At 62.9% G+C, this 27694-nt stretch overlaps 1 protein-coding gene across 1 annotated transcript in view; it reads right to left on the bottom strand.

The window, feature by feature from the left end:
* Window positions 1–27694, bottom strand: part of Hspg2 (heparan sulfate proteoglycan 2) — an 89144-nt gene that overhangs the window by 14444 nt on the left and 47006 nt on the right. Inside the window, 41 exon segments of the mRNA XM_047545783.1 lie at window positions 104–255; window positions 765–906; window positions 1311–1456; window positions 2561–2708; window positions 2868–3019; window positions 3681–3819; window positions 4024–4175; window positions 4303–4438; window positions 5172–5323; window positions 5423–5561; window positions 6082–6233; window positions 6388–6523; window positions 7122–7273; window positions 7362–7497; window positions 7634–7785; window positions 8176–8311; window positions 8396–8541; window positions 9223–9373; window positions 9559–9713; window positions 9785–9920; window positions 10198–10340; window positions 10418–10570; window positions 10685–10810; window positions 11722–11902; window positions 11985–12085; window positions 13641–13751; window positions 14616–14783; window positions 14937–14995; window positions 15913–15999; window positions 16122–16249; window positions 17698–17811; window positions 19494–19724; window positions 19833–19913; window positions 20114–20206; window positions 25419–25610; window positions 25946–26086; window positions 26196–26290; window positions 26453–26502; window positions 26951–27037; window positions 27339–27466; window positions 27549–27662. Of these exon segments, the coding sequence (XP_047401739.1) occupies window positions 104–255; window positions 765–906; window positions 1311–1456; window positions 2561–2708; window positions 2868–3019; window positions 3681–3819; window positions 4024–4175; window positions 4303–4438; window positions 5172–5323; window positions 5423–5561; window positions 6082–6233; window positions 6388–6523; window positions 7122–7273; window positions 7362–7497; window positions 7634–7785; window positions 8176–8311; window positions 8396–8541; window positions 9223–9373; window positions 9559–9713; window positions 9785–9920; window positions 10198–10340; window positions 10418–10570; window positions 10685–10810; window positions 11722–11902; window positions 11985–12085; window positions 13641–13751; window positions 14616–14783; window positions 14937–14995; window positions 15913–15999; window positions 16122–16249; window positions 17698–17811; window positions 19494–19724; window positions 19833–19913; window positions 20114–20206; window positions 25419–25610; window positions 25946–26086; window positions 26196–26290; window positions 26453–26502; window positions 26951–27037; window positions 27339–27466; window positions 27549–27662 (5493 nt within the window).

Below are 27694 nucleotides of genomic sequence, written 5' to 3'. Positions count from 1 at the left end.
CAGGTATTTTGTCCCCCTGGTCCCCAAGCAGGGGGTTTGCATGAGCTCTAGGCGCAGAAGGAAAATGCAAAGTGGACCTTCCTCCCCAGCCTGGCCCCCATACCTGGTGCCGGGTGGGCAGGCTGCCCCCGCGCTTGTGCCACGTGACCTGGGCGTGGGCCTGCCCGGGCACCACGCAGTTCAGATCCAGGGTCTGCCCTTCAGCCACGTGTGAGGAGGCGGCCTCGATGTGGAGGGGCTGGGCCAGGCCTGGGGCTGGGGCACAGGAGGGGTGAGAGGCAGGCTCCCGTGGTAAAGGCCGGGCCTATGGTGGCGGCACAAGGCCAGCTGGTCCCCCTGGAGGGGCTGAGGCTTCCGGGTGAGTGGCAGAGCTGAGCGACGCTGACCTAAGTTCTCCCTTCCCCGGGGACTGAGGAGCAGAGCCAGGGCTGCTCCCACTGTCCCACTGGAGAAGGGGCGGGGCTGGAGGACGTCCAGGGCCCAGGACACAGAGCCGTCAGAGCTTCGCCATGGGCACATCTGGGAACACCTGGCTGGCTTCGTCTTCAGCCACAGAAACCCCATGCCCCAGGGTACAGAGGGAGCCCTGAGGGGACCGGGGGGTGTGGCTTGGTGTAGAGTGCTCACCCGGCCTGCGGGAGGCCCTGGGTCTGACCCCCAGCAGCAACCACCCAAAGGGAGGCTTGCAGTGAGTTTGGGGGAGCAAAACCAGGAAGGGCCCCGCGCCCGTGCCCAACCATCACCCACTGCTCCGAGTCACTCACCAGGGATAGGGCCTGGGCTGGAAGCCTCAATCGTGACCAGGACAGAAGCCTCCAGGGTCCCCGAGCTGCCGGTCACTTGGCAGGAGTACTCCCCAGAGTCGGCAGGGGACACGTGGTTCAGCCTCAGCAGGGATCCGTGGACCTGGTCACGGTGGGAGGAGATGCACGGGGAGCTGGAGGTGGTGGCCACCTGATGCCACGCCCTCTGGTCCCCGTGTCCAGGGGCTGCCACGCAGCTATACAGGCTGCAATCTATTGGAAGTGACTCCCTTTGACATTAATGTGGAACTGGGTTTCTGGGGACATTCTTTCTGGCAGGAGGAGGTATGTGTCAAGAGTAGGTAGTGTCCTTTCCTCACCTGCACCAAGGTGTAGGGGTGGGGTGGTGGCTGGGTCCCTCCCAGCCTCCTCCCACCCCCAACTTCAGCCATCTGTTACACTATCCCCCAAACCCCCATCGCTGGGCCACCTTTCCTTCAGGGTTGGATCTGGGAAGGACTGCTAGGGTGGCGAGGAGGGCGCATCCTGTTTTCCCAGGTTGCATACCTGGTGCCGGGCGGGCAGGCTGCCCCCACGCTTGTGCCACGTGACCTGGGCGTGGGCCTGTCCCGGCACAATGCAGTTCAGATCCAGGGTCTGCCCTTCAGCCACTCGGGAGGAGGAGGACTCGATGCGGATGGGTGGGGTGCGTCCTGGGACCGGGATACAGCAAGGGGTCAGTGAGCTGGGACTCCCACCCTGGGCCCTCAGACCCTCCCCTGGGTGCCCCGATGTGTAGACCAAAGGCCACCTACAGAGTGGACTTTCCACCTTTCCACTGTACTCAGGCCTGGAGTAGCTGGGCTAGCCTGGGGCTGGGCTAGCCTGGGGATAAAGGTACCTCTTCCTGGCCCCACCCCCAGCTCCCAGCACCACTGGGGTCGGGGCTCAGGGCCAGGAGACTCCCCATGGGTCACTAATATTTCCCAAACTCCAGCAGTGTGTAGTCAAGGACACAGACCTGGGGCCAGCCTGCCTGGGTCAAAGCCCAGTTCAGGGAGTTATGCGATCTTTAGAAAGCTGCTTCACCTGCCTCACTTTCCCCACATATAAATGGAGAAAACGATCACACCCAGCCCAGAGGGCTATGGGAGGAAGGAATAAGTCACTCCTGGTAAACACGCAGGTGCAGCAGAGGGCAGGTATTTTACTTCACAATGCAGGTCCTGCGACGAGTTCTACCACCGTGTGGGCCCTGGGCTACTAGTCACTGTACATTTTCCTTTCCATTGATTTGCTTTAAAACACCTTAATTTCTTAGCCCCATGATAGACACTCCCTTCCGTGAAGTCATGAGAGGTGTGACGTCTCCCGTTTTTTTCCTAATGTACCACTACCATAAAACTGTTCACAGGGTCACCCGTTGGAGTCACCCGGTGCTACCGCAAAGGCACAGGTCCAGGCTTTAGGGACCTCCCTGGATGATTTGTCACTAGATAGTAGAGGGCAAGAGCTCTACCACCCCCTTTACCACTGGGGACAGTGACATGCGAAAAGGCAAAGTCCCTTGTGTGACAGCTCCAAGGGGGGACAGAGAAGCAGGAACTCAGGCCTACTGATGCTAGGCTCCAAAATCTGTGCTCTCAGGTCTGTGACATGGACAGACCTCCCGCAGCCCCAGTCCTGGGACCGGGAGTGGGCGGGAGGCGGCAGCCTGGGAGCCACCGGCCTTGATTCCGCCCTTGGCTCCGCTGCCTGCTCTTCCCCTCCCCGACTCCCGCCCTCTTCCACCCTCCCAGCGCCCTCAGCACCCTCACCAGGGACATGGATGGAACTAGATTCAGAGGCCTTGATGGTGACCAGGGCCGAGGCCTCTTGGGTGCCAGAGCTGCCCAGGACACGGCACACATACTCGCCCGAGTCATCTGGGGACACCTGGTACAGCCGGAGCCTGGAGCCGTAGACCTGAGCAGGGGCAGGGCAGAGAGATGGGCCAACAATGTATGAGCCGAAGTGGATCTTTGAAGGCTGGCAGCCAGGGTCCGGCCTCCAGGTCCGGTGCACGTGGCATCCCCAGGGACCCCCAGCCAAGAGTCCTCCCACCATTTCCTGCCCAACCCATACCTGATGGTGAGTGGGCAAGCTGCCCCCACGCTTATGCCACGTGACCTGGGCATGGGCCTGCCCAGGGACCACGCAGTTCAGATCCAGGGTCTGCCCTTCGGTCACGTGTGAAGATGACGACTCAATCCTGATTGGCCCAGCGCCACTGGAGACTGGGGACACAGGAGCAGCAAGTTGGGGTTTGGCAGAGTCGGGTTTGGGAATGGGTGCTGGGGTCCTTGGCCTTAAAAGCCCGTGCCCTGGGAGGGTGGAGGTCTCATTGTGCCCTCCCTGTGCCTGGCCCTATCAGTACCAACTCATTTAACCCTCACGGAGTCACATGCTTCTGGGATGACAGAAACGTCTTTTTATCTATATTAAGAGCAGCACTCGTCATACGTGGCTACTAAACACTTTGGAAGGTTAGAAAAACTTTGCAGCTTTGGGGATTGAACCCAGAGCCTCAGGCACGCACGCAGGCACCCCACCACTGGGCTACATCCCCAGCCCTTTTCCAAATTTTATTCTGAGACAAGTTCTCGTGAAGTTGCCCAGACTGGCCTTGAATTTGCAGTCCTCCTGCCTCAGCCTCCCAAGTAGCTTGGATTACAGGTGTGCACCCCTGAGGCTGGAATGATCAATATTCCCATTTACCCGACCAGAGACTGAGGCAGAGAGGGAAGAGTGGCTCAGTTCAGGAGTAACTCGCCTGGTGATCTGAGCTCCGCCACCTTTGCGTGACCACCACCCAGGTCTGAGGACTCTAACTCACGGGGGATGCTGACGCCTGAGTCCCACTGTCTTTCCTGGGATGCGGGTTTTCATCAGACTCACCAGAAGGGTTGCTGGTGCCCGGGGTGACGGAGACCACGATGGAGGCCTCCCGGGCCTCGATGTTGTTGTTGGCTCGGCACACGTACTCGCCAGAGTCGGCCACGGTCATGTGGTGCAAGCGCAGGCGGGAGCCGTGGGCCTGGGGCGGGGCGGGGGAGGAAGAGCTGAGGGGCCTCGAGGTCCCAGCGGGCTCCAGCCTCCCTCGGCAGACTCGTGGAGGCTGCCTCCTGTGCCCCAGGCCCAGAACACTGGAGGTCTAGGGCCTGAGAGAGGGCGCCCCTGGGTGGTCCCATGGCGCCCACCGCAGGGGCCCTGGCTCCACCTCCCTGGCTCCCCTCTCTACCTGGTGTCTGGGGGGAAGGCTGCCCCCACGCCTGTACCACGTGATGGTAGCCTGGGTCTGCCCAGCGACCACGCAGTTCAGATCCAAGGTTTGCCCTTCCACCACGGTGGGGGACGAGGACTCAATCCTGATGGGTGGGGAGACACTGGGCACTGGGGACGGAGGGGCGTGGACAACGCAAAGTCAGGCAAGGGGACAGAGCCTGAGGGCTCCGCCTCCCCTGCGCCCACTTGCCTCCCCCTGCGCCGGAGCCCCCGCCCCCGCCCTCCGCGCTCTCACCGTGGGCGGGGCCGCTGCCCTGGATGGTGACGACGAGCGAGGTCTCCTGGGAGCCGGCCCCGTTACTGACGTGGCACACGTACTCCCCGGAGTCTGCCGGAGTCACCTGGGGGATCCGCAGCCGGGAGCCCAGGATCTGGAGGGGCAGGCGTGCGTGGGCGGGGGCGCCCTCCGGCTCGGCCCTGCTGCCACTCCCGAGCCCCTCCCCTCGCCTGGTGCGGCCACCCCCGGCCTTCCCGGGCTCCTGAAATGGCCCGTGGCCCGCCTCCGGGCCTGGGTGGACGGCGGCTCTAGTTTTTGTGCTGTTCCCACTCGTCACCTCTCCTGAAAGCCTGCTGAGCCCTGGCAGCGTGCCCGAGCTGTCACACCCTGTCGTCATTCAGCACGTCCGCCTCCCTTTATTTTATTTAAAATGTTTTTTTTTTTTCCTTTTGGTAACAGATTGAACCCAGGGTCCCTTAACCACTGAACCACACCCCCACCATTTTTATTTATTTTTTTAAATTCTGAGACAGGGTCTCACTGAGGCTGGCCTCTAACTTGCAATCCTCCTGCCTTAGCCTCCTGAGTTACTGGGATTACAGGCATTTGCCACTGTGCCTGGCCTGCCTGCCTTTAGACCACGAGCAGACAACTGTCTTCTTCCACTGGATCTGTGGTGCCGGGTACAGGGCTTGGCCTGCAGTAGTCTCTAGGGATGGGTAGTGGGTGAGTGGACCCAGCTGAGTCAGTAGGACCTCTGTGTCTCAGTGGACGACGCCGTCACAGAGCTCAGTGTTTGTTGAATGACTGGATGAGCACAGCTAGGTACTGAGAGCCCCCCGGCCCTCCCGCCGGGGCAGTGTCCTCCCTGCCTGCTGGCCTCTTACCTGGTGCCGGCTGGGCAAGCTGCCTCCACGTCTGTACCAGGTGATGGTGTGGGGAGCGTGGCTGGCCACCAGGCAGTTGAGATCCAGCACGTGCCCACTGGCCAGCGAGGTCGAGGAGGACTCGATGCGCACGGGGTACACCACGCCCTGGGCTGGGAGGACAGGGCCGAGGGCGGGGTGTGGGCGCTGCTGAGGAGGTGACAGGCCCCTAGCACGCCCCCGAGGTTTGCCATGATCTCCAGGACACTCACGGTGGGAGGGGCCGGGGCGCTGCTGGATGGTGACAAGGACCGAGGCTTCCTGGGTGCCCGAGCCACTGACCACACGGCATACGTACTCCCCCGAGTCGGCTGGGGTCACCTGGGGCAGCCGCAGCCGTGAGCCATGCACCTGAGAGGAGGGACAGGTCAGAGGTGGTGGGCTCGGGCCAGGCTCCTGCCTCCTTTCCTGGACTCCTCGGGGCCCGGACAGGGAGAAGCACCGTTGATAACCCTTCAAGTCCCCTGCCCCAGAGTTGGGACAGGGTCTAACCTGCCACCTCACCCAGGCCAGGGACTGCAGACACTTGGCACCAGGGCAAAAGGGGAACAGCATTTGCTAACATGCTACAGGGCAGGTGAAGAAGCAGCATGAGCTCATTTGGCACACGAGGACGTTGAAGATCAGAGGGGTCAAGAGACTGGCCTAAGTCACACAGCAGGCAAGCAGCAGAGCAGTTCTGAACTAGAATATGCCTGGATTAAAAAACTATGACCCTTTTCCTTTGCTGCAGTCCTGGGGATGGAACCCAGGGCCTCAAGAGTGCTAGGCAGGCGCTCTGCCCCTGAGCCACACCCCGAGCTGAGCCTCTGGTCTTTATTCTGCAGTTAGGAGGGTGCTCCAGAACCCTCCTTTGCTCCCCACCTCCTACCTGGTGCCGGGCGGGTAGGCTGCCCCCACGCTTGTGCCATGTGACCTGGGCGTGGGCCTGCCCTGTAACCAGGCAGTTCAGATCCAGGGTCTGCCCTTCAGCCACGTGGGAGGAGGAGGACTCGATGCGGATGGGCGGGGTGACCCCGAGTGCTGGCGACAGAGGACAGAGGGTCAGTCCCGGCAGGAGGTGGAGGGGATGGTGAGTGGGGCAGGGGCCACTGGTCTCATGGGAGGTGTGGACCGAGCTGGCCTGATCCTGCACAGCGAGCCCCTGGTGGGCCCCAGCCTCCCCTAGTGCACTCACCAGGCACAGAGCCCACAGGCTCGATGGTGACCAGGACGGAGGTCTCCAGGGGCACCGAGCCACCCACCACTCTGCACACATACTCGCCGGAGTCAGCAGGGGACACCTTGTGTAGCCTCAGCAGTGACCCGTGGGCCTGCCGGGAAGACAGGGTGAGGTCAGAGGGCGCCCTCGCTGCACCCTGCCATCCGCTGTGCCCAGTGGAGGGGACAGGGGTCCTGTCCCCATGGGTGGAGCGTGGGTGGAGCCCTGGAGGACGGGGGCAGGCGGACACCACGCTGTCCTGAGGCCCGCGCTGCCGGCTTCCAGGCCCAGGTGCGCCTGTGACGGCCACACTGCAAACCCTGAGTGGACGCCTCTTTCCCCGGAGAGGCGTCCTGTGGCAGGGAACCCTGAATGCTGGGACACGGCGTGACCACCAGTGGGTGCGTGCTGAAGCCATCGCTTGCGGCCCCTTCTACACTGGGCTGAGAGCTCGGTGATTTAAGCTGATCCTTACGGTGGGGGTCCTGGTCATTTTATAGACACTAAAACTATCGCACGGAGAACGGAGCACCTTGCCCGAGGTCACAGGCAGTAGGGGTGGAAGGGGACTCCGGTGGAGGTTGGCGGGGCCTCGACTCTGGGTTCCAGCCACCGCTGCAGGTAGCCGGGCAAGGGGTCCAGGCCTCCGCCCTGCCAGCACCCCGCGCTACCCTTGTCTTCTTGGCCCCTCCAGCCTCCTGCCACTTTACCTGGTGCCGGGCGGGCAGGCTGCCCCCGCGCTTGTGCCACGTGACCTGGGCGTGGGCCTGCCCGGGCACCACGCAGTTCAGATCCAGGGTCTGCCCTTCGGCCACTTGGGAGGAAGAGGGCTCGATGCGGATGGGCGGGGCGCTGCCGGGGGCTGCGGGAGATCACTGGTCACTGAGCCTCTCCCGCTGCCCGGGCCTCTCCCCGTTCTGCATCCCGCCCAGCCTGGCGGCCCCGCTCACGGTAGGCGAAGTTGGCCCCCGGGGTCCGGGTCACGGTGACCGCGATGGAGGCCTCCACGCCATCGCTGGCCCGGCACACATACTCCCCCGCATCTCCCGGGGAGGCGTGGAGGATGGAGAGGCGGGAGCCGCGGACCTGGGCAGCAGCGCGCAGGAGGTGAGAGGGGGGCCCGGCAGAGACCCCACCCCGGGCTAGGAACAGCCGGTCCCCAGGTCAGGGTCAGGCCCCCGCCACCCACCACCCAGGCCCCTGACGTTCCAGGGCTGCGTACCTGGTGCCGGGCGGGCAGGCTGCCCCCACGTTTGTACCACGTGACCTGGGCGTGGGCCTGCCCGGGCACCACGCAGTTGAGGTCCAGCGTCTGCCCCTCGGCCACTGTGGGGGATGAGGACTCGATCCTGACAGGCAGGAGGGGTCCCGGGGCTGTGGGGACAGGGGTGAGGGCAGCAGGCGCTCCCAGGAGAGAGGGCAGGACCCGTCCCACACGGACCTGCCTCTGCCTGTGGTCTGAGGCCAGGCCCAGGTCTTGGGGGGTTTGGTGACCTGGGGTGAAGGCAGCTCAGGGACAGAACAGCAGTCGCGGGCAGGGTTGAGCCTGGCGGAGGGGGTGGGGGCGGGGCACCGAGGGAGGGAGCCGAGCTGGGAGAGGGCGGGGCCCAGCAGAGACCGGGCAGGGGCCCAGGGAAGCAGGGGCCCTCCGACCAGGAGTCTTCGGGGCAGGGCCGCCCGCGCCAGCTGACAGCAGGCGTCACCTGGACCTCACACGACGGCTCTCGGCCTCCTCTGGCTTCCAATGTCCTCAGAGTCACTCACCAGGGATGGAGCCGGAGGGTTCAATGGAGACAAGGACCGAGGACTCCAGGTGCTCAGAGCCCAGGACCACGTGGCACACGTACTCGCCCGAGTCCAAGGGGGACACTTGGTGCAGCCGCAGAAGCGAGCCGTGGGTCTGCGTGCCAACGGGGCGGGTTGGGAGGGGCCCGTGCAGCCCGCCCACCTGCCCCTCCAGCAGGTGCGCCCGAGGCTGTGGTACCTGGTGCCGGGCAGGGAGGCTGCCCCCACGCTTGCGCCATGTCACCTGGGCATGCCTGGGCGCCATGCAGTTCAGATCCAGGGTCTGGCCTTCGGCCACTTGGGAGGAGGAGGACTCGATGCGGATGGGCGGGGTGCTGCCGGGGGCTGGACACAGGGGCTGGTCAGAGGCCTCAGCCTGCAGCCCTGGGCAGAGGGCCTCGGGAGAAGACCAGGCCTCGCTTGGGAGGGCTGAGGGGGGCTTCTCTGGGGAGCGGCCCATGCTCTTGGCTCCTTCCCTCCCTGTCTCCAACTCGGGGCTCCAGGCCCAACTGCCTAGCTGTGACCTCTTTATGACGAGACGGGAGGGAGTCAGAGATCTGCGCCACCCAGCTGCATGGAGATGCAGGCAACAGTCACGGGACACTTCTCCAGAGCGTTCGCCATGTGATCTAAGCACTTTCCGCTGACACCATCTCATCTAAACCACACCACAAACTAGCAGGTAATCTAGAAATGGAGTCAAACCCATTTCACAGATGAGGAAACTGAGGTCCCCAAAGGTAAAAAGAACCAGTTCAAGGCTGATAAAGAGAGGAGTCAGGATTTGAACCCAGGTCAGCCTAACTCCCAACTCAGTGTCCTGTCCTCATGCTCTGCTGTATGCTGACCTTCTGAAATGGTACCGTCCCTCGTGGTCCAGCCAAGCTGCCCCAGGCTTTTGGCCCCAACCCCTGCTCCCTGAGCAGGCAGCAGAGGGTCCAAGCCTGCCTGAAATGCCCTGTCATCCTCCCTGGAGTGGCGGGGAGCCCAGGGCTCACCCCTGCCTAGCCGTGCCCAGCTCCTCACCTGGGGCATGGTTGGGGCCCGAGTGTGTGCTGTGGAGGACGGAGACCATGATGGAAGCCTCTTTGGGGCCCATCTCGGTCTCTACTCTGCAGACATACTCTCCAGAATCTGCTGGCGACACCTGGGGGATCCTCAGCCGGGAGCCGTGCACCTGGGCCAGGCGGGGACAAGGCGAAGAGAGACAAGGAGGTGGTCGTGCTGGGCCTCGGGGGTTCGACCATCAAGCTCTCAGGGGCTCTGCTCCGAGCCACCCACCCGGGAGCGAGACAGGAGGGAGAGTCCAGCCGCAGCCGGAGCCCCTGCACCCCGGGAAGCCCCGAGCGTGGGGCCTCCTACCTGGGCGTGGGGAGGCAGGCTGCCCCCTCGCTGGTACCACGTGATCTGCGTGTGGGCCAGCCCCGCCACCACACAGTGGAGGTCCAGCGCCTGTCCTTCGGTCACAGAGGGTGAGGAGGACTCAATCCTGACTGGCGGGGAGCTGGCGCCTGAGGCTGGAACCAGAGGCGGTAAGCAGACCTCGAGGACTCACGCGGCCCCCCTCCCAGCCCCGGAGGCCGCGCACCTGAGAGGACGACCACCTGAATGCGGGCCTGGGCGCTGCCTGCCGGGCTGGTGGCCACGCAGAGGTAGAAGCCGGCGTCGGCGGGCGTGATGGCCGGGATGAGCAGCGTGGCGATGTCCGTGCGCTCGGACCTGGCCTGCCGCACAGCCAGGACTCAGCTACCCGAGGCCGCCTGGCCTGGGGAGCTGGGGGCGCGCAGAGGGCTCCCCGGCTCGGGGCAGGCCCGGGCCAGTACCGAGGCCCAGTCAGGCACAAGGACAATGGAACCAGCGAAAAGGGGGACGGCAGGGTGACTGCAGGGGCCCAGGGTCTGAGGAGGGGTGAAGGGAGCGGGGGAGGTGAGGGGCAGGCGCACAGAGGGAGGTGGGCAGCCCTGGGGCTCTGGCGGAGGCAGGAGGGCCAGAGCGCCTCACCTGCGGGGGGAGGCTGCCCCCTTCCTTCCTCCAGGTGATGGTGGCACTGGGCGCGCCTGCGGCCCTACAGTACAGCCTGACCGTCCGGCCTTCGTGCACCTGGGTCCTCTCTGGGCTCACCTGGACCCTGGGCCCGCTGCCCCCTGCAGATGGCGCCCTGTGAGAACAGTGCCCTGGGCTGCCCGCGGCTCCCCAGCCACCCTCGGCCTGGCCCGCTCACCGTGCACCTGCAGCATGGCCCTGGCCACGTGCTGCCCGGCGCTGCTGTGGGCTCGGCACAGGTACTGGGCCTGGTCCGCGGCCTCCACCGCCGGCAGGCGCAGGATGCCACCGTGGATCTGTGCCTTCTGAGGGAGCTGGCCGCCGGGGCCCCCTGAGGCAGAGGCGGGAGTCAGTGCTCCGGGACGGCATGGCTCGGCTGCCCGGGGCTGGTCCTGCCCCGCCCCAGGACAGCCAGGTCCTGACGCCACCGCTGTCACCGCCTTACCGAGCCACTCGAGGGTGGGCGTGGGGGTGCCCGTGGCACTGCAGCGGAACTCGGCCAGCTGCCCGGGCTGCACAGTGAGCTGCGGCGGGTGGATGGAGACCACAGGAGGGGACGAGGCGCCCGAGGCTGACCAGGGAGGAGAGAGACGACGCGGTCAGGGCAGCAGCGACGTCCAAGCCAGAGCAAGGGCCCTCCTGCCACTCTCTCCACTTCCGCACTGGCCCTGCATGGCCACTGGTCCACACAGTAGCCAGAGGGAGTTTTTAAAACACCAATGGGAGCCTGTACGCCTGTGATCCCAGTGACTCAGGAGGCTGGAGCAGGAGGATCGCAAGTTCAAGGCCAGCCTGAGAAAGTTAGTGGGACCCTGTCTCAAAATAAAAAAAAGGACTGGGGGTGTAACTCAGTGGTGAAGAGCCCTTGGGTTCAATCCCCAGTACACACACACACACACACACACACACACACACACATCTGTATGCATGTATCTATCTCAAGGGGACCTTGTTACTTGCTACTGGAGACCAGCTCATGGGTTCCCTATTGCTTTAAAATAAAATCCAATCTTCCTCTGCTCCTCTACATACTGCACACTCTCACCTGCCTGACCTGCCCTCCCTCCCGCAGCCCCAGCCAGGTAGGCCTCACTGTCCCTCAGGTCCACAAGCTCCTGCCTCAGGGCCTTTGCACATGCTGCCCCCCCACACTGCTCTCTAACCGGCCCCACACCTTTCCCTTCGGGCCTCAGCTGAGGTGTGACTCCTAGCGCAGCCCAGCTGCAGCAGCCCCAGCCCCCTCCCTGCTCTCTCTTCCCTGGCTCCCTCCTCCTAGGCACTTATCCCAACTGTCCATTTGCTCCCTTGCTACACATGCGCTCTCAGCTTGGACACTTTCAGAAGGGTTGAGGTCCTTGCTTGTCCTTCGTCCTGTTTCTTTAGCAAGCCCTAGGCACTCAGAAATGACCCATCGCCTGAGACGAGGCACAGTGCTGTGGGCAGGGGTTGCTGGGGAGGCGCTGGGCGCGGGGACGGGGCTACCCTGCACGTGCAGCGTGGCGGTGCCCTGGTCCATGGCGAACATGTTGGAGCCCGTGCACACGTAGGTGCCCGCGTCGCTCAGCTGCACGTTGCGGATGGTCAGGATGCCGTTGAAATCCATGGCGCGGGAGGGCAGCTTCCCGTTGTGCAGGCGCGTCCACACCAGGGTGTAGGCGGGAGACTTGGGGGCGGGGCGGATGCGGGTCACGGGAAGGTCCAGAGACCCGGAAGGCAGACCCCACCCCTCTCCCTGCCCAGCCCACCTTGCTCCTGGCTGTGCAGATGAAGGTGACGTCCGCCCCGGGGCGCACACTCTGGCTGCGCTGCTCCTCCACCGTCACCACGATGGGCTTGCTGGGAGCCTCTGTGGGGACGGGAAGCCCTTGCTGAGCCGGGGTCTGGCCCGGTCCTCGTCCTGTGACCACTGTCCCCTGCTCTGGGAGTCACCTCCTTCCTGGTCCCGCTCAGACGCCGCTCAGCGCCCTGGTGCCTGCTCCCCCCGCCCCGGCTGAACGGAGCGCGAGCCTCCCTGCTGGTTCTGAGGGCCTCGCCCCGAGCCAGCCGAGCTCGGAGCCCAGGCCACAAACGAGCTCTTAACACTTGACACTTCACTGCAGCTGAGCGTCTCCATCTGGTTCCACTTCATCCTCCCAAACAGCTACCGCACGCCCTCGTCCAGTCCTCCCCACCCACCCTCCGCCTCCCAGCTCAGGGCTTCTTACCCATGCTGCTGACAAAACAAAAGGCCACCTTCCCAAGTCCCCCAATCTACCCTCCCTCCTTCCCGGCCCCTGAGGGGCGGAACCCTTCTGCCCACCCCACCCTGTGCCTCTAAGAGGCAGACCCCCCAAAGCCTTCCTGCCTCTCCTCTCCAGACCAGCATGTTCTGGAATTTTCCAGTTCTGGAAAGGCCTCCTTGACCCCGTGTCCCCTGCAGAGCTGCTGCCCGGCTCCCAGCCTCCCTGCAGAGCCTCCTGCCCCTGCTGCCTCCCCACCGTCCTCCGCCTCGCTCGCTCTGGCGTCCACCCTCTTCCACTGACAACCCGTCTTGTCAGAGGCCCAGCTCTAGGGTTGTCTCGCTGCCCTCTCACTTCCCGTGGCAGCTGGCCGGTGACCTGCCCTCCTGGAAGCCCTTTCCCCCACCTCCCGGGCTTCCTCCGACCCTCCGGCTGCCCCCGCAGCCTTTCCCGTCCTTCCCCTGGGAGCTCCCTGGGGCTCTGTCCCCGCGGTCTTGCGGTCACCCTCCCTGGGCGACTTGATTTTGCACCGTGGCTTTTTACACCATCCTGCTGCCCAAAGCCCCCAGACTCACCCCTGGCGAGGGCCTCTTTCCTCACTTCAGACTCACAGGTAAAAACGCCTGGCTGACCACCCACTTAAAGGTCTCCCCAACGCCCCGCACTTGGTAAGTCCAAGAGCAACCCGGGTTCCCCCGACCTGCTGCTGGCACGGGCCGCTGTGTCCCCGCCACTCCAGGGCCTCCGGCCTCCCTCTGCCAGCGGCTGGAGCCCAGGGTGCACGCTCACGCAGCAGGACAGAAGCACAGGCCAGCGAGGCTCCGGGAGCATCCTCCTCACAGTCCCACCCCCGCCTGCACTCCTGCCTGCGCTGCTGTGTCGGACGGACTGGGGCCCTCATCTCAGCAAAGGGCCGGGCGTCCACGCAGTTCTGGACCCCAGGCCTCGGGACTGGACTCCGGACCTCGGGACTGGACTCCGGGCCTCGGGAGCGTCCTCCCGCGCCTCCCAGTCACAGTCAGGTTGAGACTCCGTCTCTTAAGCAGATCTTGGGTCCAGCACCCCTTCCTGTCTCCACAGTCACTGTCCTTGTTTGGGTGGCCACCATCCCTCCCTGGTAGATAAAAGCACCCTCTGCCCGGCCCAGGACAGGCCACGTGGGTCAGGGAAGAAGGGACGCACCGGTGACCAGTAGCTCTGCCCGGCTGGAATTGGCGTGGTGGAGGTTCCGACACGTGCAGATGTAGACGCCGGCGTCGGAGGGCTGCACGCTGGGGAAGTGAAGCTCAGAGCCTGCAGGGAGGTCAGGGTCCCGGTCAGGGTCAGGGTCAGGGTCATGGTCAGGGTTATGGTCAGGGTTAGAGTGAGGGTGAGGGTTAGGGTTGGAGGTTTAGGGTTTGTGTTAGGGTTAGGGTTAGGGTCAGGGTCAGGGTTAGGGTTAGAGTTAGGGTCAGGGTTAGGGCTAGGGTTGGAGGTTTAGGGTTAGGGTTGGAGGTTTAGGGTTTGTGTTAGGGTTAGGGTTAGGGTCAGGGTCAGGGTTAGGGTTAGAGTTAGGGTCAGGGTTAGGGCTAGGGTTGGAGGTTTAGGGTTAGGGTTGGAGGGTTAGGGTTTGTGTTAGGGTTAGGGTCAGGGTCAGGGTCAGGGTTAGAGTTAGGGTCAGGGTTAAGGCTAGGGTTTGAGATTTAGGGTTAGGGTTGGAGGTTTAGGGTTTGCGTTAGGGTTAGGGTTAGGGTCAGGGTTAGGGTTAGAGTTAGGGTCAGGGTTAGGGCTAGGGTTGGAGATTTAGGGTTAGGGTTGGAGGTTTACGGTTTGTGTTAGGGTTAGGGTGAGGGTGAGGCTTAGGGTTGGAGGGTTAGGGTTTGTGTTAGGGTTAAGGTCAGGGTCAGGGTTAGGGTTAGAATTAGGGTCGGGGTTAGGGCTAGGGTTGGAGGTTTAGGGTTAGGGTTGGAGGTTTAGGGTTTGTGTTAGGGTTAGGGTTAGGGTCGGAGGGCTGCCCGCTGGGTAAGTGAAGCTCAGAGCCTGTCCGGAGGGCAGCTGGTGAGTGCGACGTCCCTCCCGACCCGCCTTGCACGCAGGGCAGGACCTGAGTGGACAGGGGCAGGCCCACCCTCCCCTCTCACTGGGGTGACTCGGGGGCTCAGATCCAGGGCCACATACCTTGATGTCGCTGCTGGGTGCTGCTGGGCACAGGCCGCCCATCCTCGCGGGACCAGTAGAAGTAGTGGGGTGGGCTCCCGCTGACCTGGCACCGCAGGGAGTGAGGGCCACCCTGGGCCACTATGCTCCGAGCAGGGTGGACCTGGACCACCAGCGGGGCTTGATCTGCTGGGGTGGGCAGAGGAAGGAGGGCCGTTCGGGCAGGACACCCGGCACGCAGCATTCCCAGGCTTCTCTCTCCCGCCCTCAGCCGGTGTCCCCCAGACTCCCTAGGTTCCCCGCCTTGCCTGCTGTCACCACCTGGGCTGTGGGCCCACTTACCCTGTGGCAGGCACCGGCCCCCTCGCACGTTGGGGTTCCCTGTGTAACCTGGGGCACACCTGTCAGGAGGAACAAGGACCCACTGTCAAACCATAAGGGACCCCGGGCCTCGTGGTGAACTTGGGCAGCTGGAAACTCAGCCGGCTGCTTAGTGGGGGTGAGGAGGCTCAGGGCTTTGGAGGGAACTAAGGACCCAATAGTCCCTGGTCCAGGGCTTGAGATGAGAAAGGGGAGGGTAAGGGAGCATAACGGGGAGGGAAACACCCATTCAGCAAATGTTTATTAAGCAACTACTACGTGCCAGGCCCTAGGTGAACAGTGAACGTGATGAAGCCCTCCCTCGATTTTGCAGAACGAGGTAACTGCAAACGCCACATAGACGGTTGGCCTGAGGGTACAGAGCAGGAGGCTCCCCAGCGATGGGACTCTGAGCTGGATCTCCTCAGAGCAGGCTGCACTCTTCCTTCAGGGAACTGATCACAGTTTGCACATCGTACGTTTGTACTGACTCGCTTCCTCTTCCAGGTGGCAGACTCCGTGAGGGCCGAGATGGAATCTCTTTTGCTCCCACTCTATCAACACCTCTGTATATTGCATGGCCCACAGGAGATGCTTAATACAAATTTGTCGAATGAGGGACTGAAGCTGAGTCTTGGAGGCTAAGAAGAGGTTAGCCAGGAAAGGGAGGTTCGGGGGAAAACCGTTGCGTGCAGAAGGAAGGCGTGTGCAAGAGCTGAACAGCAGGAGTTCAAACAGTCTGTCCAGCCAGCGTGCGGAGCTGGGTGTCAGCAGTGGGGTAAGACTAAAGCGTGGTGGGTCCTAAGAGGTATGGGCTTGTCCTGGGGGCAATGCAAGTCTCAGAAGGGTCTGGGGCAGGGAAGGGACAGGGCTCTGGTGGACTTCAGGGCCACACCGCCTGGGCTCTCACCTAGGAATTTGCCCTCTGCCCCCTTCCCTGTAACTCGTGCGGACTTACTGCTCGCAGTACTGTCCCGTGTAGCCGGGTTCGCAGGCCGTGCAGCGGTACCCGCCGGCCCCCAGACTCTCACAGGTGCGGGAGAACCTGGGGACGAGAGGCAGCGGTCAGGCCACTGGAAGCCTAGTCCCCATCCTGCATCCTGGGAGCCAAGGCAGCACCCTCCACCCGCGGAGGGCGCTGGTCCTGGGGCTGGGAGGGGCACCCACGTGTTCTCCGGGTTGGTCAACGGGCAGGCGCAGGGCTGGCAGTCCTCGGGCGTCCCGGCCGTGGCATCTCCGTAGTAGCCAGGGGCACACAGCTCGCAGAACTCCCCGGCAGCGTTGTGCTGGCATTGCTGCGGGGCACGGCGTGTCAGGCACAGCCCCCAGGCGGGACTGCCCTGCGGCTCGCCTCTGCCATCCCTCCACCCAGAGATTCCAAGTCTGCGAACTTTCTTACGCAGATGATCAGGCAAGGACACAGATTTCGTTAGAAGGATGGTCACTCAGCTTAGAGTGGTTACGACCCCCCGGAAGCAGGCAAGCGTGGGACCTGGATCCATTACAGAGTGTACCCCCAAACAGCTATCAAAAAGGGCACCGTAGATTTCATTTCATATATTTTTCTACCTAAAAGCCTATAACCTCAAAGAAAGCACAAGTGTCCTCCTGGGTACTTGGGGCTAGGACTTTGAAAATACAATCTCCGTCACAGAAACACGTGGGCTATACGCTCCTCCGGAGAGAGCCGTGTTTGGTGGATGTTCCTTGATCCGTGTGTTTAGCTTGTGGCTCTTTATCAACCCGCTGCCCCTGATCAGGTGCCCAGGAGGACCACATACCCACAACGTCCTGAAAAGCCGGGTATTTAAAAAATCCTGCATTATGAAAAGATATTCAGGAACTAGTAAATGAAAAAATTTGATTGCTAAACACGATCCTGTGTTTGTTTGCAAAGTGAAAAGTTGGATTAAAAACCATGAATAACAGATCCCTGGGTTCGATCCCTAGCACCGCAAAAAAAAAAAAAAAGCATGAATAGTTTATGATCCCAGAAGCTCTGGAGGCTGAGGTAGGAGGATGGCAAGTTCAAAGCCAGCCTCATCAACTTAAGAGAGGCCCTGAGCAACTCAGTGAGACCCCACCTCAAAATAAAAAAACATAAAGGGCTGGGGCTGAGGCTCAGTGGCTAAGCACCCCTGGGGTCAATCCCTGGTCCCAAAAAAAGAAAAGAGTGTAACCATTCAGGGCTGGGGAAGCAGCTCGGCGGTAGACACTTGCCTGGGATGTGTGAGGTGCTGGCTTCAATCCCAGTACCACGCACACTACAAAGTGTCCACATTTGCCCAGAAGGAGGAGCCAGTGAGCCCCTCCAGTGCTGACCCCGCTCCCCCAACTGGTGGCACGCAGGGGATTTTAACTCTCTGGTTTTTCTCTGTGGGCTGGGCTGGGGGAGGCGCAGCGGTGGAGCCCTTGCCCAGCAGATGCGAGGCCCTGACTCCATCTCCAGCACCGCCAAAAAGACCCAAAACAAAAAAACCCTGCGCTAAAAAAAACCAACAAACTCTAGACTGACATCTACGGAGCCCCCGCGTCACTGACGAGAGGAAACAGAAACGGTGAGACCCGAACCCTCTTTACAAAGGGGCGTGTTCTGCCACAGCTCGGGCACCCCAGCGACCTTGCCTGCCGAACCTGTGACCTTGTCCCTGGATCCAGGTCCACCTTACCAAATCCCACATGCCGCCCGGGGATGGCCCAGGCCCAGCCAGCAGACCCCGCGCTGGCCTTGCTTGCGTCTCACCGAGCAGGCCCCAGTCTCCGGGTGGCACAGGTCCGAGTGGCCGTTGCACTCGCAGAGCTCACAGTGGCCGAGGTAGAGCCCGCTCCCAGTGCGCGTGTAGCCGGGGGCGCAGTCCTGGGGACGGAGGAAGGTGGGTCGCCATTACCAACAGGATCCCACCAGACCCAGACCTCCCTCCTGCCCCCTCCAGGGTCTAGACCCCCTGGCTCTTGGAGGGGACCCCTGGGCCCAGCGTCCACCCCCACGTCCCCTCTCAACAGCCCTCTGCCCCCATCTTCACTCTCTTGCCACTCAAAGCAGGGACAGTGTCTGCCCCGCCCTGCCTGGATCCCTGCCCATCGCAGCACAGTGCACCAGTAGTTTATCCCTAATGGACGCCTTCCCCACCCTGGGGACGCTGTTCTGAATTTTCATCTGGTGGGAAAGGTCTTTATTGAAGAACTTCACCCCAAAATGGAAAAAGTGGGTTCAAGAGCCCTAGATGGGGAACAGGCCGGGATGATCCCTGTGACGACGTTCATACGCATTACAACGAGAGACGCCACGCACGCAGCGCCAGGGATGTTGGTATACAGTGGAGTCGAGTAAGCGCAGGTGAGGAAAGAGCGCTCTTCCCTGTCCCTTTCATGACGTCCCGGGCCTCCCTCCCTGCCACTCCAGAGGAATGCTTCTGAGCAGCCTCTCCCGCTTGGGAGCAGGTGTGCCAGGAACTGTCTTCCCAGGCTCCTCCTGCAAAATGTGCTACACTCGACAACCTGCCGTCCACGGGTTCCAGATTCAGATTTCAAACGTGAATTTCTTTTTTGTTTGTTTTTTTTTTTGGGGGGGGGGGGTACTGGGGATTGAACTCAGGGGCACTCGATTACTGAGCCACATCCCCAGCCTGTTTTGCATTTTATTTAGAGACCAGGTCTCACTGAGTTGCTTAGGACCTCGCTAAGTTGCTGAGGCTGGGTTTGAACTCAGTTTGACCCTCCTGCCTCAGCCTCCAGAGCCGCTGGGATCACAGGCATGTGCTACTGCGTCCAGCCTGAAACAGGAATTTCTGTATTCAGATTCTGGTGGCCCTGGAAGAGGCGCACAGAAGTAGACCTGTGGAGAGTGGACTCCCCGCTGCAGAGGCCCAAGGGGGCTTGCTGTGCCCGTGCCTAGCTTCCCTGATGCGCCTGGCACCGCAGCCCGCCCTCCCGGGTGGCTCCTGCTTCCTACAGCTCGACACCATCAGGCATTAGCTAGGTCACCTCCTGCCCCCTACCGCCCACTGCTCCAGGCAAACCCTGCGGAGGCTCTCTGCAGCACCGCCCAGGTGCCAACCCTGTCCCCCATGGACTCCTTCCACTAGGACTCGCCACCTCCATCCCTTCCAGCCCAGCAGGGGGACATCCCTGGGCCCAGCTCCCTCCCTCCCCCAGGAAGCTCTCTTTCAGACTTTGGAAGGGGGACCCTCGCTGGCCTTTAGGGGTGATCAGCTGCAGTGCAGGTGACCCCCACGTGCCCCTCGCTCTGGGCCTCTCTGCATATTTTCCTTCCTGCCCGCAGTGCCACCGGCTTTGTGTCCCAGTGGTTAGGACAGGCCAGTCTCTGGAGTCATAGACCTGGGTTCAGATCAGTCTGCCACACGTGGACCCTGTGTCCTTGGGGAATCACAGATCCCAGTGACGTCCTACCTGTGAAAGTGGACGCAGGGCTGTCACCTGAGGGGATGCGCGTGCGGGGGCACCGGGACTAGGCAGCAGTCACAGGCCGCCGCAAGGTCGCTGCCCCAGACGCAGAGGTGGCTGGACGGCCACACTCACCTGGCAGGACAAGCCAACGTAGCCCGGGGGACAGCGGCACTCCTCCACCTCCAGGGCCCGGGGTCCGCTGGGGGGCCCGGGCTGGGCGACCTCCAGGCTGACGGCGCTGATGCTGGCTGCCAGCGGCACCGAGGAGAACGTGGCCCGGACCAGGAGCTCGTCTAGGTCAGCCAGGGCCATCAGGAGGTGCTCACGGGTGGCCGGCTGCCCGTCGGGCCGGCGCCAAAACTCCTGGGAGGGGCGGCAAGAGCGTGAGGCGCCGGGCCCTGCACAGCCCGCGTCCAGGGCCGCGTGGGGAGCGGGCGGCGTGGGGAGGGGGGAGGCCCGACTGCGCCGCACCTCTCGGAAGACGACCTCGTAGCTCTTCCTCCCGGGGCCCTGCAGAGCCGGCTGGGAGGCCACCAGCATGATGTTGTTGCCCTGGAGAGACGAGGGTTGGTCAGGAGGGGGCCGCTCCGCTCCCAGGCGCCCGCCAGGCCCCACGGTGCCGTCCGACCAGGCAGTGGGGGACCTGGGCCTGACCCCCAGCCCGTGTCAGGCCAGCTGTGCGTCGGACTGAAGGACAGATGCCGGGAGGGTGCGTGGCTCCCACCCACCCACCGTGGGGGTCCAGCGCTCACCGTGATCTGGACGTCGGGGTCGGAGAGTGGGCTGCCCTGCGGGCCGGCCCTGTAGGAGAGGGTGTACCGCAGCTTCCCGCCGTAGGCCGCCACCTGGGGGAGGCAAGTCCACGTCCACAGGCTGGCTCCGCCCTCCCCAGAGTGTGCGTGGACCACACAGGCGAGGGCTGGCCTCCGGGGCCTGTCCACGGTGCTGTACTCGCCTCCCCAGAGGCCAGTGCACAGCCTGTGCGTGCTGGGGAACAGGCCATCTGTCTGTCCCTCCCAGACTCACACCTGCAAAGACCCAGGGCAGCTTCCTGTCTGTTTTTGGAGCCCTCCATTCCCCACGGCCTGCAGGTCCGGTCACAAGCTTGAAGTCCCTTTTCATTTACAGGCATTCCCATAGAGGGGACAAGGCAATGGCAGTGACCACCATGGGACACTTCGAAGCCCAAGAGTCCTCAGTCACGGGTGGGCTGGGGGCGGCCCTCCGAGGTCTCGCCTCCTGCACAGGTGAATTTCGTCTGCCAAGAATCCACTTTCCTCTTTCTGCAAACTACACCCCGGCTCCCTTCAAGGAATGGTGCTTCCTCTACATGCAGGGACCTGGCCCAACTCCCCCAGAGTGGAAGACGAGCCAGGCTTGGCCAGTCTCACAGCCTGCCACTCCCCACGCCCATCCTGGGTGGACAAGGGAACCTGGCACTGCTCCTTCTGGACAGAGAGACTCCCTTCCCTAGTCAGACAAGAAGCGGGGAAACGGCACCACCTGAGACAAGGCTTGGTGAGCCCCTGGATCCAGCCATGCCTGATGCTAGACGTCCTTGCCTCTGCAGTTTCCCGAGTCAATAGTCTTTGTTGTAGACAAGCCCCTGAACTTGGCTTTCTACGGCAGGATGGGAAGAGGGGCTTGCAGAGGGCAGCCAAGGCTCCAGCTCTGCCCCACTGGACGTCCTTTCTCTACTCAGCCACCAGGTGGGACTGTCAGCTCAATGCCACCCCAGGATGCCCACCCTACTGGTTCACCTGTGTGCTCATTCAGTTGGTGAGCACTAACCAACCAGCACTGACTACCTGCTAGGCCTGGGCCACCCAGGCCCTGGCTGCTCCCCACCAGCTCAGGGTGTGCTTAGGGATGCAGGACACAGCCAAACAGCCACAGAAGCTCCTGGTCTCCTATTGACTTTGGATGCCAGCAAGATCACAGCCATGTACAGGACCAACTTTCTGGCAAGTTGTGGGCGCATGTGGCGCAGTGACTAAGGGTGAGGCGTCTGCAGCCTAAAAGACCCGGGCTCAAACTGCAGCTCTGCTGGCTGTACATCCCTGGGCAGGTCACTTGACCCCTCTGAGCCCCACTTTCCGCATATGGAAACAGGAGTAAAAGCAATACTTAGAGGCATTGTGAGGATTAAGTAATTCAGGACTCGGGAAAGGACGCACACCCCCGACAGCTCCCCTCGCCTCCCGCCACGCCCTGGCTTCTGCAGACCCCTACGCCTGTGCCCCTTCCCTGGCGGGCTCGTGGGCATCTCTGAACGCTGACTTATCCCATCTTATGCAGACGGTGAAGAGGCCCCTACATGGTCTGGAACGAGGCAGAGGCAATGGTAATGCCAACATTCAGGTGAAACCAAGGCCAAGGATGACAGTGACCATGGGGACGATGGGAATGACAGGCCGGCCCACGACACAGCTCGCAGTACCAGGGTCACATCCCCGGCCCTTTTAATTTTTATCTAGAGACAGTCTCACTGAGTGGCTTGGGGCCTCGCTAAGTAGCCGAGGCTGGCTTTGAACTTGCGATCCTCCTGCCTCAGCCTCTGGAGAGCTGCTGGGATGACAGGGGTGCCTGCCTGGCTGCAGCAAGTACTTAGTGCTTCTGGAATGTACCAAGAAGCAGGCCAGAGCCTGAGCCGCAGTGCCAGGGGAGCCTTAGCTGGGGCTGGGGGAAGCCCCCAGGTGGGACAGCCCGAGGGGCCTCGCTGCAGGCCTGTCTCCCCATCTGTACCGCAAAGGGCTTTAATCAAGGGTCAGATCAAGGGGCAGATTAGGACCCGCTGCCACGCTCCCGATTCCTCGTTACCTTGTCCCCCAGGAAGGCTCGGGGCAGCTGCCAATACCAGAGACTTCCGGGAAACAGAGAGAAGCCTTCGTAGGAGAGAGAGAACTAGGACAGAAGGGCAGGCGGTGAGAGCAGGGGCAGGGAGCAGAGTCCTGCGGGTGGCCCAGCCGCAGGGCAGGGGACAGAGCCCAGCCCAACCCACAGCTGGGTTCCAGCCCCTTCCTCTGGGAACCACTTCCCGCTCTGGACCCAGGCACCCGGCTGCTCTCTCTGAGTGCGGCCTGGGTCAGCATCTCCCCAACTCTGATGTGTCCCTCTTGTGACCCCAAGATTTAAGTGCCACATAGGTAAACATTTAAAAATGTACTGGCTCTCCGCACATGTATTTAAAATGTCCAGCCAGCATCATCAAGGCGGTGCGTGATCAACTTAGAGGGAAATCTGAAGCAAAGGCCGGGCCGGGCAGTGGAGAGGTTATGAGGCCAGCTCCAAAATGGCTGGAGCCGGCGGCGGGGGATGTCCCCTGGTGGGTGCCTTGCACATACCTGAGAGCTTGCTGGGGAAGACAGGGAAGCAGAGGAGGAGGAGGAGGAGGAAGAGGAGGAGGAGGGGGAGGAGGAGGGGGAGGAGGAGGAGCGAGGAGGGTTGGGTCGGGACGAGGAGGCTCGGGACCCCGGAGCTGCTGGCAGAGCCGCTGCAGGCTGGGGGCGAAGGGGGAGCTCCCCAGGAGGTGGGTAGGGGTGGGCGGCAAAGCTGGCAAGGAGCTGCCATATCTCAGCATCCATCCGCCTCTGGGCCTCATCCACCTGGGGCACCGGGCGAGAGGGGACGGAGGAAAGGAGCAGAGGGACAGAAGGGACGCCTGAGGCTCTGCCCAGGCTGCACCACCCCCCACTTGCGTGCGCAAGGGCCAGTGCCTGTGCTCGGACGGTACCCTCTGCCTCCTGCTCCTCAGGAGCCAGGCGGGGTGTCCTGGGATGGGCCAGCCGACGACAGGCGGCCACTGTTGGGGATAAGGCTGCCAAAGGGTGCCCGGGAAGAGAGGGGCGGACAGCTCTGTCCAGCCAAGGCCGGAAGTGCCGGAGGCAGTCTCGGCGGCCTCTGGGGTAGGGAAGCTGTTCGCTGGGGCTGCCTCTCCACAGGGGCCCAGGGCCCCAGCCACAGTATTCACGTGGCTCTGGAGTATTTCTGGAACCCAGGAATGGGGGACATCGGGCTGGGCCTGGATGGCATGGGGCAAATGGCCAGGGTCTCAGGCGAAGGCTCATTCCCGGGGCCCAGCCCCAGCCTGCCCCAGCCAGCCCTGGTTACCTGCGGTGCCTGCTGGGCCTGAACCCTGCCCTCTGGGGGTCCCAAGATCCTCCCAGATGTCACGGCTGCCCGCCACTGCTCCTCTGAGAGGGACGTGCGGTTCTGATGGGGTGGAGGTCACAGGCCAGCTCAGCCCCCTCAGGGTCCCAGAGCTGGAGCCAAGGGCAGGGTCCTCTCCCAGGGACATGGTGGCCAGAAGGGCCACACTGGCAGGGGAGAGAGGTGCATGCTCCCCTGCTGGGGTGACACACGGGTTACTCCAGGTGCTACGGGCCATGTGCACCTGGCGGTGGTGTTAATGTTGCCTGGGGACAGTGCTGGGGAGCACTGGGGGTCAGATATGGTCACAAGGATTAGCATCAAGTTAGTTTCCCTGCCACCTCGGTCACTGTCCCAACCTAGAGAGCTGGCACCAGGGCCAGAGCACACATCCAGGGAGGTGGGGCAGAGGCACATGCTCCCAGCGGCAGCGGGGGGCACAGGCGTAGCAGTGTCCTGACCCAGGGGCCATCCGACGGCCCGAGCACATGCAGACCCACACTGCCTCAGGCACGTCCACACGCAGGGCGAGGGCACCCGGGACACGCCATGCCCGTCACGCCAGCCTCACACCCTCACAGCAAGGCCTACCTGGTGAGCCCGGCGCATGCGCGCCAAGTCTGCCTCCCTCTGTGGGGCACCAGGAACCGCCAGGAGGGGAGACAGAGAAAGTCAGAGCTGCCGTCAGGAGGCAGGGAGGCTGGGAGAGCGGGAATGGAGGACAGAGAGGGACCGGAGGTGGCCAGCTGTGCAGAAGGGCTGGGGGACCTGGCTCTGCTCATGGAACAGGGATAGGGTAGCCACAGAGCGTCCCCTCCTAAGGAAGGCTTCCCAGGAGTCCATCCTAGAGCCCTGCCCCCACACCATCCCGCACCACCACTTCCCGGACCCCCTTCAGAGGGGTAAAGACACTCATCTCAGTTAAGCTAGTTTTTGTGTCTACCACTGGGGATTGAGCCTGGGGGTGCTCTACCTCTGAGCTACATCCGCTATCCTTCTATATATATGTGTATATGTATTTTTTTTTTCTTTTTTTCTTTCTTGAGACTAGGTTGTTTAGGGCCTTGCTTAGTTGCTGAGGCTGACCTCAGACTTGTGACCCTTCCACCTCAGCCTCCCGAACTGCTGGGATTACAGGTGCACACCCCCACACTGGCTAGCATAGTACTTTAAGGGCAACCTCTGACCTGGGTGTAAATCCTGCCCTTGCCACCTAGTAGCTGTGGAACTTTAGGAACATTCCCTAGCGTCTCTCGATTTCATTTCCTCGATCATGAAATGCGGCAGTGGTCCTAACTGGCCCACACAGTTGTGATCTACAAAACATGAAGCTGCTTAGAACGATGCCTAGCACACAGTAAGCCCTGGGTAGATACACCCTGTAACACAATCACCATGCCAACACCAAGCACGGAGCCTGCAGTGTAGACAAGTGAATTCAGAGAAAGTGACCCAACACCAAGCACGGAGCCTGCAGTGTAGACTGTGAATTCAGAGAAAGTGACCCAACACCAAGCACGGAGCCTGCAGTGTAGACTGAATTCAGAGGGAGCAAATGAATGAACAGAAACCGTGTCCCATTTGTCCTTGTGTGTCACGGGCCTGGCCCAGAGCCTGTTTGCTGAGAACTGCATGAAAGCTCATCATCACAACAGCTGAGCACATTATGCGCCAGGCACAGCCGCCAATCCCCCAGCCACCTGGACTTAAGGGTCATTAGGAGGTGTCCTGCCAGTAGACAGCTGAGCTGAGGTCAGACTGACGTCTACCGCACCCCAAGGCCACACACTGAGCCACGGTGTGGTGCCCGTGGCAGACGCCGGCCCACCCACCAAGACTCCTCCAGGGAGTGTCTGAGTCCCTCGGACTCAGGCGCTCGGGAGGATCTGCAGCCCCCTTGTGTCCCACCTTGTCTCCCTGGTAGGCCTCTGGCAGCTGCCAGTAGAAGGACTCGTGGCCAAGGTGGGCGAAGTTGCCAAAGGAGAGCTGGGCGCCCTCGGGCACGGGTTCCACCGTGAAGCCTCCTGTCAGGCGGCTGTTCCGCTGGGGGTTCACCAGGGCAAAGCCTTGGAAGTCACCAGGGGCAAAGCGGGTGTAGATCTGGCGGCAGAGGGAGGATCAGGGGTCAGTCAAGTGCAGGGCGGGGATGCGGGGACAGGGGACAGGGCCGGAGGGCCCAGGACAGGAAATGGGCCTGCCGAGATCAGGCTGGGAGAAGTGGTGGGGAAGGGAGGGGCAGGGCTCAGCGCTGGCAGGGGCGGTGACGGGGGCACCGGGAGGGCCTTAGGATGGGGGTCTGCGTCACTGGGCTTGGTGCTGAGATGGGCACTGACGGGGGTCAGGGACAGCTGTCCTCAGGGGCAGCTGGGACTTGGCTGCCCGGGAGCGGTTGGGAGGGGCGGCAGCAGACCCCGCCCAGGGCTGGGGGCTCTCACCTGGTGGCGGGTGTAGGCGGAGCTGGCGCACTGCTGGGTGACACCCATGCAGAAGCAGGGCAGGCAGCCCTCGGGGTTGCTGGCGCTCAGGTGGAAGTGCTGCGGCCGGCAGCGGCTGCAGGTGGGGCCCTCCACCTGTGCCTGGGAGGGTGGTGGACGCGGGACGTGCGCTGGGAACTCGGGGTCTCCTGCACCCCACCCGCCCAGGCCCGACCCTCGGGGGCCGCGGAGCGCAGGGCTCTGCACTGACCTTGCACTGGCACCGGCCGGCAGCGTCACACTGGCTGCTGACGCTGCCCTGTGGGTCACAGTCACAGCCTATCACCTCTGGTGCCTGGCCGTCTCCTGAGGTGGAGGGAAGCCGCAGCTGGAGCCCCCGTTCCTCTCTGAGGCGGACGCTCAGCACGGCTCAGAAAGGTAAAGCCACCGACCAGGTCACCAGGGAACAAAGGACCTGCCCTAGCTCCCCCCGGGAGAACGGGCAGCCAACCCTGCAGCCCTACTCACTCTGGCAAGGCTGGCCCTGGCTGGGGTTGCCATAGTAACCTGGGGCGCACCTGCAAGAGACAGAGAGCCGAATGCTCAGGGGCCCAGGGTGTGGCGGGCGCCCGCAATCCGACTCCATGACCCCTCGTGCAGGAAGACACCATTTAGCCTAACCCACCCATTTTACAGAAGGGGAAACAGGCAAGAAAGGAGCAGGGATGTGCTCTAGGCCAGTGAGCTAGCTAGACGAGACCCGGACCCTGGGACCTGCGGCAACAGGGTCTCCTGGGAGGACTGGCCTGGGCGGGGCAGGGGTGCGGGGCTGAGGGTGAGCTGCCGGCCAGCACAGCTGAGGGCTTGGAGGCTCTGCACACGCGGCTGGAGGTGGAGGCCGGGGAGGCAGCTGACTGCCTCAGGGGCCCGTGCAAGGAAGAGCGGGAGGCCCTGGCGCCCCTGGACAGGAGGGCAGGGCCCACCTGAGGACTCCCACACACCTCCACCCTTCCCGGCCAGCCTCACCTCTCACAGTGGCGCCCACTGTGGCCGGGTGAGCACGCGTCACAGGTAGGGTGGCCGTCTGTGTCCAGAAAGCAGGTGTGGGTGGCCCTAGGGTATGGGGAAGGGGCAGTGAGGAAGGGTCCTCTCCCCAGGACCCTCCCACAGGCCCAGGGAGAAGGGGCAGGCAGGGCGCGCCCGGCGTCGCAGGAGCACTGTTCTGCTCAGCCCTCCATGGGGCTGACGGGGGGCTGTCCCCGCTTCGCAGACCAGGGCGTAGAGGCCCTGCAGCCAAGGTCCCCTCCTCGAGCCACAGGTGGAGGAGGCTGAGCAGGCTTGACCTCTGCCCCAGCAGAGCCTGGAGCGGGAAGCGTGGCAGGGGTGGTGGGGGAAGGGCAGGGGCTGCACGCACTGGCCGGCAGCAGGGGCTCCGTGGCAGGGGCACGGCTGGCAGTCCTGGGGGGTGCCCCGCTGGGCATCCCCATAGTATCCTGGCTGGCACTGCTCGCACCGGGGCCCCACTGTGTGGTGCTGGCAGCCCTGGAGGGACAGAGCTCGGGTTGAGGCTGGGTCCCTGGAGGTCACAGATCCCCAGGGTGGGCAGGAAGGTGGGCGGACTCACCTGGCAGGCACCTGTCTCAGGCTCACAGACCTCCGAGTGGCCGTGGCAGCTGCAGCGTTCACAGGTGCCCAGGTAGAGGCCACTGGGCATGCGTGTGTAGCCTGTGTCACAGTCCTGGGGACAGGAAGACGGAGGGGGTAGGAGGG

This window comes from Sciurus carolinensis, chromosome 1 (assembly GCF_902686445.1).
Source record: "Sciurus carolinensis chromosome 1, mSciCar1.2, whole genome shotgun sequence".
Classification (NCBI taxonomy): domain Eukaryota; kingdom Metazoa; phylum Chordata; class Mammalia; order Rodentia; family Sciuridae; genus Sciurus; species Sciurus carolinensis.
Note: the sequence above shows the minus strand (reverse complement) of the source record. Positions and strands in the feature narration are given on the sequence as shown.